Genomic DNA, 11,216 nt, shown 5'->3' with positions numbered 1-11,216 from the left:
AATATGTACAAGTACATATACAAGTACAAATATGTAGCAAAATTTTGTTAATATGAGGGGTTTAAAAATGTGATGTCTTCAGAATTGGCCTAACAATATATAGTATCAGTTTAAATTGTATTGCATATGGTACATTAAATATTACATTTAAACAGAAAGGTATGGGTCATTTGTTCCATAGCCTAGCTGTTCGTCAGTGCTTTATTTTTGAACAATATTTATTAATAAATTTATTAATTTATTAATTTATTAATAATTAATTTATTATTAAAATAAAAAAAAGTTTTTTTTAAAGAATAATATCATATAGTAATACTCATAATACATTATGGTCATTTTAACTGTAGCAGCATTTTTTTTTCTATGTACAGTGTACATTCTTGCGTAAATTAATGTCTGCGTTTGAATTTGAAAGTATGAGCTTTGCCTCGTCCAATCAGCAGCCAGTAAAGTTGATCTCTGATTAGTGCGGGAGCAGCCATCTTGGCGAAGTTCATTAGTGAGGGTGCGCCCAGTCTACCAGCACGTGGAGATGTGATGATTTGCAAAATCACAGATAGAAGCACTGGTAAGAGAAAAGTTTGTTTACTCTAAACTTTGACTTTGTTTTAAACTGGACTTACAGGCACCCGTATGTGACTGTAATAAGTTATATGTATGTGACGGTATAAGTTAACCGTTAAAGGCTGAAAAAACCAGAGCGATATTGTTAGTTCGATAAAAATGATTACGTGTCTGTTTTGCAGTAAAACATTAGAGACGTTGAGAGGTTATGTGTTGCACTGTAGAGTTCACCGAAACGAACCCCATTGTTTTTTCAGGTGTGTTAGTGCTCACTGTAAGCGGACATTTTGTACTTACGCAGCTTTTAAAGCTCATTTTTATCGGTGTCACAACCAGTCCGCATCCTCTGCTACTGCTAGAGCTGTTATTGCCAATTTTAAATGCGCCATTTCGTCGTGTGACTGCAGGTTTCATACAGCAAAAGAACTAATATGCCACTTAAAAGATCATATAGTGGTGGGGCGACCCGTGGCTTGTCCAGTAACAGGTTGAAAAAATATGTTTATGGTTAAATCCTCGTTTACTGCTCATATGTCCAGGAAACACAGAGCATCTTCCGATTATAGCATAAGTGACATTTACAGGGGAAGTAGTTCTCAGTCATCTACTATCATTGCATGTGAAGATGTTTCCCAAAGCTCAAATGATGCAACAGCACCTGAAACCATTGAATTACCACACAATTTCACCAAGTCCTTTCTTAGGAATGTGTGTCTATTGTACCTAAAATTGCAAGGGCAATTCCTCCTTCCAGCTTCAACTGTACAGACAATTGTTGAAGAGATGCAAAATGTGCATGAGTTGGGACAGGATTACACTTTAAGTAAACTATGTTCACTTTTAAAAAATGACGTGTCTAACAGATGAAGTTGTTAGTAAAGTCTGTGATTGTATAAAGAATTCAGATCTGTTCTCTTTCTGCAATCAGGGTCCACTGAGAACAACATATTCAAGAGCTCAAACATTCAAACAACTGTTCCAGTACATAGAGCCTAAGAAGGCAACATTAGGAAATAATGAAAACATGACACAAAGGTTTGCATATTACATACCTGTGATACAAACATTGAGTAGCTTATTACAATCAGAATTATGGAAGAATTCAGTATCACAACCATCTTGAGACAGAGTCAGATGATTTTGGTGACATAAGTGATGGCAAAGACTTTAAGTCCCACCAGTTCTTCCTTGAAAATCCAGAATGCCTGAAACTAATTCTTTACCAGGATTCTTTTGAAATTGTCAATCCCCTTGGCTCTGCCAAAAAAAAGGCACAAAGTAGTTGCAGTCTATCTTTCTGTGGCTAATTTACCTGCGCATATGCGGTCCAATACTGATCACATGTCCCTTGTTTTGTTGTGTGGGGAGAATGACCTAAACAATTTGGAAGTGCTAAGGTTTTCTCAGAGTTGTTAGTGGATTTAAAAGATTTGGAGGAAAATGAAATAGCTGTAGATGGTAAAATGATCAAAGGTGCTCTGTATTGTATCACTGGTGATAATTTGGGTTCACACACCATTGGTGGGTTTACTGAAAATTTCAGTCATGCTCAGTACTTTTGCAGGTACTGTGAAATCACACGAAGTGAGTTTTTGAGTGATAACCCAAGTGTTTGTGGTCCACAGTGCCCTACTGAAAGTTATTATTCTGCTGTGTGTGATCTTCAGAGTGATTCCAGCCAAGCCATCAAAGGCATAAAGGTAAACTCTGTTTTCAATACTCTGAAATCTTTCCATGTCTGCCAGCCTGGTCTCCCACCTTGCTTAGGGCATGATATATTTGAGGGTGTCTTATCCTATGATGTTGCCTTGTACCTGAAGTATTTCATTAAGAAGAAACAATGGCTTACATATTCAGTTTTGAACCGACGCATCAAGCAGTTCAAGTACAAAGGTACTGATGCTCTCACAAAGCCATGTGCTGTCAACTCTGAGGTTCCCAGGCTTTCGGGGCAAGCCATCGAGAATTGGAATTTTCTAAGGTTGCTTCCTGTGTTAATTGGTGACAAAGTGCAAAATCCAGATGATGAAGTGTGGCAGTTAACACTTCAGCTTAAAGATGTAGTTGATTTGATTTGTGCACAAAAAAATTCATCACCACAGGTAGCCTATCTTGATGTTTTAATCCAAGAATATTTGGATTCAAGAAAGTCTTTATTTCCTGAGAGTCTGTTAAAACCAAAGCATCATTTCTTACGACATTATCCGGCACTTATTTTTAAATTTGGCCCCTTGATTCGATTATGGACGATGCGTTTTGAAAGTAAACATAGCTACTTCAAGAGATGTGCCAGACATTTGAAAAACTTTAAAAATGTCTGCCTAACTTTATCTGAAAGACATCAGATGTATCAGGCATATCTTTCAGCTGGGACTGGATGCAGTCAGCTTCTGCAAGTCAAAGACAGTTGCACTTTTTACCCCAGTCTTTACAGTGTCAATTAATCATACACTGAGAGATTTTCACTTTTCAGAGATCGATACTAATGTATCCACAGACATTATGTATAAAGATACATCTTATAAAAAAAAAAGGGCCATTTCCTTGTGTCAAAAAATGATGAGTCCGCTGAGTTTGGCAAACTTCTCATTATTTTAATTCAGAATGATGCAGCTGTGTTTTTTGTGATGGAAATACATAAAGCTGACTATCATTCTGAATACCATCTGTACTCTGTGACGAAACAGAGTACCAGTTTGCAGTGTCTTAACATTAACGACTTGGTAGATTTTTGTGTTACCATCATACGTAGTTGATGGGCACCAAGTCCTTCCGCTGAAACACAGTGTGCTTTCGAAGTAAAGAGGTCTTGGCCACAGTAGTGGAGAAATGATACCAAAAATCATCTTGTATGCTTGGTGAATAAAAACATACAGTTAAAAAAAAAAATTAAAGGGTTACTTCACCCAAAAATGAAGGTTTTGTCATTACTCATTCTCATGTCGTTCTAAACCCGTAAGACTGTGGTTCATCTTCAGAACACAAATTAAGTTATTTTTGATAAATTCCGAGAGCTCTCTGACCGTCTATAGACAGCAACACAACTATTTCAGTAGTTCCCAGGTCCAGAAATGTAGCATGGACATTGGTAAATGACAGAATTTTCATTTTTGGGTGAACTAACCCTTTAAAGTAACAGCAGTTTTTTTTTTTTTACTTTTAGACATACAGAAATAAATCCTAACACAGTATATACTCAAAAGTAGAGACTCCTTATATGTACAGTGTTGATTCATTAAATGTTGAATATCTACTTGCTTGATTCCAGAAATGACTGACTTGAAGACAACATTTCTACGCACTGCCATCTCTGAGGTCTTGCCTGACCTTCCAGAGGTGACAAAAGATATTTTAGAAGAGACATTGTAGTTTCTTGGTGTGGAGACATATGATGATTTTCAGTTTATTGAAGAATCTGATTTGTCAGCATTGAGGCCAATTCAAGCCCAAAAAGTCCTTGCTGCTTGGAAACGGAGATGTAAGTCATTTATTGCAGAACAGAATGCTACCAGTAGAAGGCCTAAAACATTCAGATTGTGTTACTGACCATTCTTTTTGTGTGTTTTTGCAAGCCAGACTCCTGAAACGAGAAGCTCGTCTGTTAGTGCCTCGCCAGAACCTCCCGCAACCTTGTGGCATCGTTCACCCGGTGGTTCACAGTCATCCTCTTCCAGCAGTTCCCAAAGCCCTGATACAGAATGGGTGGATACCTTTCTGATACCATGGGATAAGTTCCCGGAGGAGCTTATGCAGTTTTTAGAGAGAGGAAAATGACCAAGTCCTCGAATGAGAAGAGAGATGGTCCGGATTGTGGTGAATGAGATGATGCGAAAATGTTCTTGCCCAAGTAAAAGGTATTCTACAGAAGTCGCCAAAAAGTTGGTGGGAAAATATCCCAAATCTTTGCAAGACATAATAGAAGGAGATGTCGTTGGGCCAGGGTACCATTCTTTAGTTAAGCAGTTGCAGTATAGGATTGAAAATGTGAAGCGATCTACCACACCCAAAATAAGAAAACGAAAGCATTGCACTGATGACTCTGACACTGAGGAAATTCCTCCCGAACAGAGAGCAGCAATCCAGGATACTTATGGGTGCATTAACTGGGATGTAAAATTCCTGCCCCTTGGAGAGACCCCTGAAAGCCAACAGGAAAAGAAAGAAAAATTGAAGATGATGTCTCAGCAAACTGATATAAAGCTAGAGGAGGTCAAACATCTAATGAAGTTGACTTTCTACACACAACGTAAACAAGTCAACCAGGGAAAAAATATTAAATGCCTTCTGGAGGAGTGGCCATTTTGGTTTAAAGAACTTGGCATGGCAGTTCACTTCAAGGAACTTACCGGATTTGGTCTTAAAGAAACTTTTACACGCAATCTGGAATTGAAGGGTAAATGACTCTTGAACTACTTCAGTACAGTTGGTATGAGCAAGAACAAAAAATTCCTGCAGGCTGTAACAAAGTATAAAGTGATGAGGGAACATCTGAGTGGTTGCTCTGAAGACGTGAAGGAGATGTTGCTGCTTTTGCTTTCCTACTTTAATGAGAAGGAAGATGCAATGTTCTATTATGTGGAGGACACATGCCTGGCAGAGGAAGTAGAGATGGACAAAGTTCGTTTGACTCCCACCCTTGTGTGTGGTAAGTTGTTTTTTTGCCTTTCATGGTCTTTCAGTTTCTCTGCCATTTCTAATTTTGGTAACAATTTACAATAAGGTTTCATTTGTTACCATTAGTTAAATTAGTAAATGTTAAGTAAGAACAATTAATAAATGCTATAGAAGTATATTGTTAAATGTGTGTTCATGTTAACTAATGGTAACAAATAAAACATTACTTTAAAGTGTTCATTATGTTGTAAATGTTTTGTTTTTATAATTAAATACAAAATCTAACTTGATAAATACATTTCTTTCTTTTTAGGTGGATCCTGCTTTTCATCAAAGCGATTCATGCTGTCTGTGGATTGAAATGTTGTACATGACAATATCCCCTCCTTCATTTCTGCCCTGTGCTTGATGTTTGGGAGCTATTATTGCTTCAACATCCATTACCCATCAGAGCTGGCATCCACCCTGGAGTTTTTGCAGAAGTATATACAGGGGTTGGACAATGAAATTGAAATGCCTGGTTTTAGACCACAGTAATTCATTAGTATGGTGTAGGGCCTCCTTTTGCAGCCAATACAGCATCAATTCGTCTTGGGAATGACAGATACAAGTCCTGCACAGTGGCCAGAGGGATTTTGAGCCATTCTTCTTGCAGAATAGTGGCCAGGTCACTACGTGATGCTGGTGGAGGAAAACGTTTCCTGACTCACTCCTCCAAAACACCCCAAAGTGGATCAATAATATTTAGATCTATTGACTGGGCAGGCCATGGGAGATGTTCAACTTCACTTTCATGTTCATCAAACCACTCAAACCATGTTCATCAAACCACATCATGTTCATGTCACCAGTCTTGCTGTGTGTATTGGTGCATTATCATCCTGATACACGGCACCGCCTTCAGGATACAATGTTTGAACCATTGGGTGCACATGGTCCTCCAGAATGGTTCGGTAGTCCTTGGCAGTGACGCGCCCATCTAGTATTAAGTATTGGGCCTAGAGAATGCCATGATATTGCAGCCCAAACCATCACTGATCCACCCCCATGCTTCACTCTGGGCATGTAACAGTCTGGGTGGTACGCTTCTTTGTGGCTTCTCCACACTGTAACTCTCCCGAATGTGGGAAAGACAGTGAAGGTGGACTTATCAGAGAACAATACATGTTTCACATTGTCCACAGCCCAAGATTTTCGCTGCTGGCACCATTGAAACCGACGTTTGGCATTGGCACGAGTGACCAAAGGTTTGGCTATAGCAGCCCAGCCATGTACATTGACCCTGTGGAGCTCCCGACGGACAGTTTTGGTGGAAACAGGAGAGTTGAGGTGCACATTTAATTCTGCAGTGAGTTGGGCAGCTGTGGTTTTATGTTTTTTGGATACAATCCGGGTTAGCACCCGGACATCCCTTTCAGACAGCTTCCACTTGCGTCCACAGTTACTCCTGTTGGATGTGGTTCGTCCTTCTTGGTGGTATGCTGACATTACCCTGGATACCGTGGCTCTTGATACTTCACAAAGACTTGCTGCCTTAGGCACAGATGCGCCAGCGAGACGTGCACCAACAATTTGTCCTCTTTTGAACTCTGATATGTCACCCATAATGTTGTGTGCATTGCAATATTTTAAGCAAAACTGTGCTATTACTCTGCTAATTAAACCTTCACACTCTGCTCTTACTGGTGGAATGTGCAATCAATGAAGATTGGCCACCAGGCTGGTCAAATTTAGCCATGAAACCTCCAACACTAAATTGGCCAGTGTTTCAGTTTCATTGTCCAATCCCTGTATGTGTTTTTTTTATATATATATGGGCTGCAACTAATGATTATTTTGGTTGTCGACTAATCTATCGATTATTTTTTCGATTAGTCACAATTATTTTGGCAGCATCTATTTCAGGCTTCAGTTTTACCTCATCTGCTCAAGGCTACACATCAGTATAAGTCATCCAGTTGTCAGTCCCTGACAAAATAAGTTCTCAAAAGAAATTGAAAAATTGACCCATGAAACATGTATTTGTAGCATAAATGTATTTTAACAAATTGTGATCATAAAAATAATTAAATAATACAAAATTACAGTGCAAGTTGTCTTTAAACAAAAAGACAATGTGCAGTCTAAACAGCAGCAGTTATCCTGACTTGCATGGATGTTATAAGGTTAACACAAAATAAATAATTGCTTTGCTTAAAGTGACAGTCCTGTCCATAAAAGTAAAAAAGTGCATCCTTTTTGAAATCTTGCTGCGTTGTCTTGAAGTTCTAATTTTCAAATACAGCTTCAAATGTAAACAAAAACATTTTCCAACCCAAATAACTGAATAATAGTTTATAACCACTTTGAATTGCAGTGTAGGAACGTAAGCATATCAACATGCTCGAGTGTGAGGCTGGCTCTCTTCTTTGAGGTAATGTTCCCAGCTGCTGAGAAGAGACGCTCAGATGGAGTAGAAGTAGCGGGAATGCACAAGAATGACTTGGCTAGCGATGCAAGTGTTGGATACTTTGCTTCATTTGACTTCCACCAAGATAGGGGATTCTCTGTCTTGGAGAGAGGCTGCTCTCCAAAGTACATCAGTACCTACCATAGGACAACAGATAAAACATTAGCCTTGTGCTAGCCTTTGGCAAGTTACAATTGATTTAAGATCTTAATAAGAACTGTTCTAATTTATATTTAAAAAAATCTTACATCGTTTGTGATAGCTTGGTTGTGAGCATCCTGTTTATTGGTCTCACTGTCACTGTCTGTTGAGGAGTCACACCCAAACAGTGAATCAAGAGCTGAAACAGACCCATCTGAAATTCTCTTAGCTGATGTATTGGCTTCCTCATTCTCACTGGCACATTGGTTCTTCACAGTCCCTTGCATCGACTGTAAGGCTAGAGATTGTACTTTATTTTGAACACTGAACCTCTCCCCTGTTGTCAGAAATTTCAGTTTCCGAAAACGTGGGTCTAGTGCAGCTGCAATAATCGGTATGTTTGGGTTATCATCCGTGACAGTAACCTCTCTAGACCAGCGTGCAGTGGTGTCCTCTGAAGCAGCTGCCTGGAAGGCCTGCACAGGACCTGTATCATAGATGGTGTGAGTGGACTTCAAAAGCCATCTGACCAGAGGAGGCAGGGCAGAGACTGTCACATAGCTGTCACCACTCAAATAGACAGTGGCGCTTTCAAAGGCCTGAAGAGCTTTAGCCAGTTCCTCTAGCAGGGCCCACTGGTCTGTTTTCAGGTCAAGGTGTTGTTTCACTCTCTGTGTTACTGTCGGGCCTGACAATGTCGCAGTCAGTGGCCATCTCTGTTCTAGCAGACGAGTCACCATATAAAAGGTGCTGTTCCACCTAGTAGAGACATCTTGGATAAGTTTATTCTCTGGGGTCCCCATCTGTTTCTGTTTGGTCTTCAGCTTGCTTGAAGCCAGTTCACTTTTTTTTGAAGTGCTCTACGAGGCACCTCGCTGCTCCTAGTGTTTTAGTGATCTGAGGATGTTTCAGAGCATGCCTGATCACCAATTGCAAAGTATGGCCTGCACAGCGGACTGACTTCCACCCATGTTTTTCTTGCAAAACGCTTGCAGCCAGCACATTTGAGCCATTGTCATGGACTACCGCCACAATCTTGGTTGCAGGGATCTCAAACCTTGCCATGGCCTGCTCAATCCATTCAGCAATATTGGGTCCAGTGTGTCGTTCTTCAAGAGGCATGGTTGTGAGGCAGAAGCTAGTGAGCTCCCAATCATCACTTATAAAGTGACAAGTGATGCTAAGATATGCCTCTGTGGCAACACTGGTCCAGGCATCAGCTGTCAGGGCAATCTTGCTCTTAGTTAATTTAAGAACATCTATAATCTTGGCAACAGCAATTTCATACTTCCCCTCCATGAGCTTAGTAAAATGAGTTCTGGATGGTAAAATGTAGCCTGAATGGAATGTCTTGATCATCAGCTTGAAGCCCTCATCCTCAACCATGGATATTGGCCTCATGTTCATGACTATCATGTTAAGGATGCTCTCTGTCAAGACTTCAGCCATTTGAGGGGTGCATGAGCCTCTCCTCATGACAAACTTATCCACATGCCTTTGCTTAACACTACTAAAATATAGAGAACAAAAGACAGGTGTTTTTACAGTGTAACACCAAATACTAATTATTACTAACTTTCTACTGATTATATATCTTACAAATGAATTATTAATATGCTCCAAATCACAAATTAACTAGTTGACATTATGTGGAGTTTTATTACCCAAATCATATTAGTTTTTTTTTTTTTTTTTTACAGATTTAATATTTTACACATGAATTACTATTGATATGCTCCAAATCAGACAAACTAAATGATATTAAGTGGAGCCGTTTTACTATTAAATATGAACACAAGTATTAACACAAGAAAACACTGGACATGTCAATGTAGGCTATGCCTATAATTCACTGATGACAAATAACTGTTTCATTTTATAAACTGTCCCTTTTGAAGTTCTCTTAGCTGGTGTAATGGCTTCCTCATGACATGCTCCAAACCACAGACGAACTAATTGATAGTAAGTTTTACTATTCAAAATAAACGCGAGTATTAACACGAGCAATAACGGGACATGTCAAAGTCAGCTACACCTATGACAAATATATTTTCTTTTTTATAAACTAAATAGCGCTATAAAAAAGCGCTATAAGTAATAAAGTCAACTCGCGAACTTGCCCATCTGAGGTACATGACACCACAGCTCCCGGGTGCTTGCGCTTGAGATGTTCATGCATCACTGTAGTGCTGCCATGATATGACAGCTTAACTTCACAGAGTTTGCATTTAACTTGTTTTGCCGTTTTGTTTTCCATGAAATGTTCCCATACTTTAGAAACTTTTGGTCTCGCTTTTTTGCCTTCTTTGTCTGTCCATTCCGCCATATTTCATGCGTTCTTCTTCTTTGGCACGGTGCAAAACCTCCCTTAGTGCACTTCCTATGGTGTATTGGCGGTAGAAATAAAATTTGCCCCACCATGTGTTATCTTATCATACAGCGCGTCGACACTAAAATTCCTCATCGACGTAATCAATTATGTCAACTAATTGTTGCAGCCCTTTTATATATATATATATATATATATATATATATATATATATATATATATATATATATATATATATATATAAAATATACACACACCACAACATATTTTTCTTATATATACATATATATGACATATATATACATACATACATACATACATACACACACACATGCATATGTGTGTATTTATACAGCAGTGGCCAAAATTATTAGAACATTATTTTCAGCAGCTAAAAATGGTTTTAAGTCAGTTATTCCGATCTTTTGTTGCAGTGTGTCAGTAGAAAATATCAATTGACTTTTCAAACATTCATTTTGGCATTAATTGTAATAATCCAGTGAGATTTTTGTTTGCACAATGAATCTGACTGGATGATGATGAGATCAGATCTGTGTGGAGCACTGGCTGTTGTCAGACTCCTTGTGCAAACAAAAATCACTGAATTATTACAATTAGTGGAAAAAATGAATGCTTGGAAATGTCAACTTCCTACTGACACTAAAGAAGAAAGAATTTTTTTGTTTTCAAATTTTAAAAACTTGTTTTTTTTTCCATCAGTACAATTACGTGTTTTCTTATCTCCCAAGGTGTTTTTTCTCCATCAATCCAGAGAAGGGCACCAAAGTGGAGAAGACAAATACCGCCCGTCTTCACGTGAACCCAAGAATCCTTACCTTGATTCAGGACCTTTCAGATCATGAGTGGCGTGATGTCTAAATATGGACTGAAGTCAGTAAGATTTTTGACATTTAATGGATGATGTGCCTTACTCAGTTTGAGTGTTTGATTCAGCTGCTATGCTCCATAGATGTGTTAAGTTACAGTGTATACAACTGTTATAGTTGCTATTGCTCTAGCATTTTCTGATTTTCATTCTTGTATCTCATGTACAATTGTTATACTGATTCCAAGGAAATACAGTAATCCTTAGTTTTAATGATGTTACTATTATTCATA

General features: G+C 38.7%; 1 protein-coding gene across 1 annotated transcript; it reads right to left on the bottom strand.

The window, feature by feature from the left end:
* Positions 1-335: 335 nt before the first annotated feature.
* On the bottom strand, positions 336-10,253 carry LOC131357536 (E3 SUMO-protein ligase ZBED1-like). The gene is made up of 2 exons (XM_058396555.1): positions 7,876-10,253; positions 336-7,764 (listed from the first exon to the last, which is right to left on the bottom strand). The coding sequence occupies exons 1-2, from the start codon at positions 8,569-8,571 to the stop codon at positions 7,513-7,515; spliced, it is 948 nt and encodes a 315-aa protein (XP_058252538.1). The 5' UTR covers positions 8,572-10,253; the 3' UTR covers positions 336-7,512.
* Positions 10,254-11,216: the final 963 nt, after the last annotated feature.

This window comes from Hemibagrus wyckioides, linkage group LG08 (assembly GCF_019097595.1).
Source record: "Hemibagrus wyckioides isolate EC202008001 linkage group LG08, SWU_Hwy_1.0, whole genome shotgun sequence".
Taxonomy (NCBI): domain Eukaryota; kingdom Metazoa; phylum Chordata; class Actinopteri; order Siluriformes; family Bagridae; genus Hemibagrus; species Hemibagrus wyckioides.
This window is presented reverse-complemented; position numbering and strand designations above follow the sequence as displayed.

Coding starts and splice junctions, on each gene's coding strand:
- LOC131357536 (XM_058396555.1), bottom strand. CDS start 8,571: ATGGGGACCCCAGAGAATAAACTTATCCAAGATGTCTCTACTAGGTGG. Junction 7,765..7,875: donor ACCAAGCTATCACAAACGAT/GTAAGATTTTTT, acceptor GTCCTATGGTAG/GTACTGATGTACTTTGGAGA.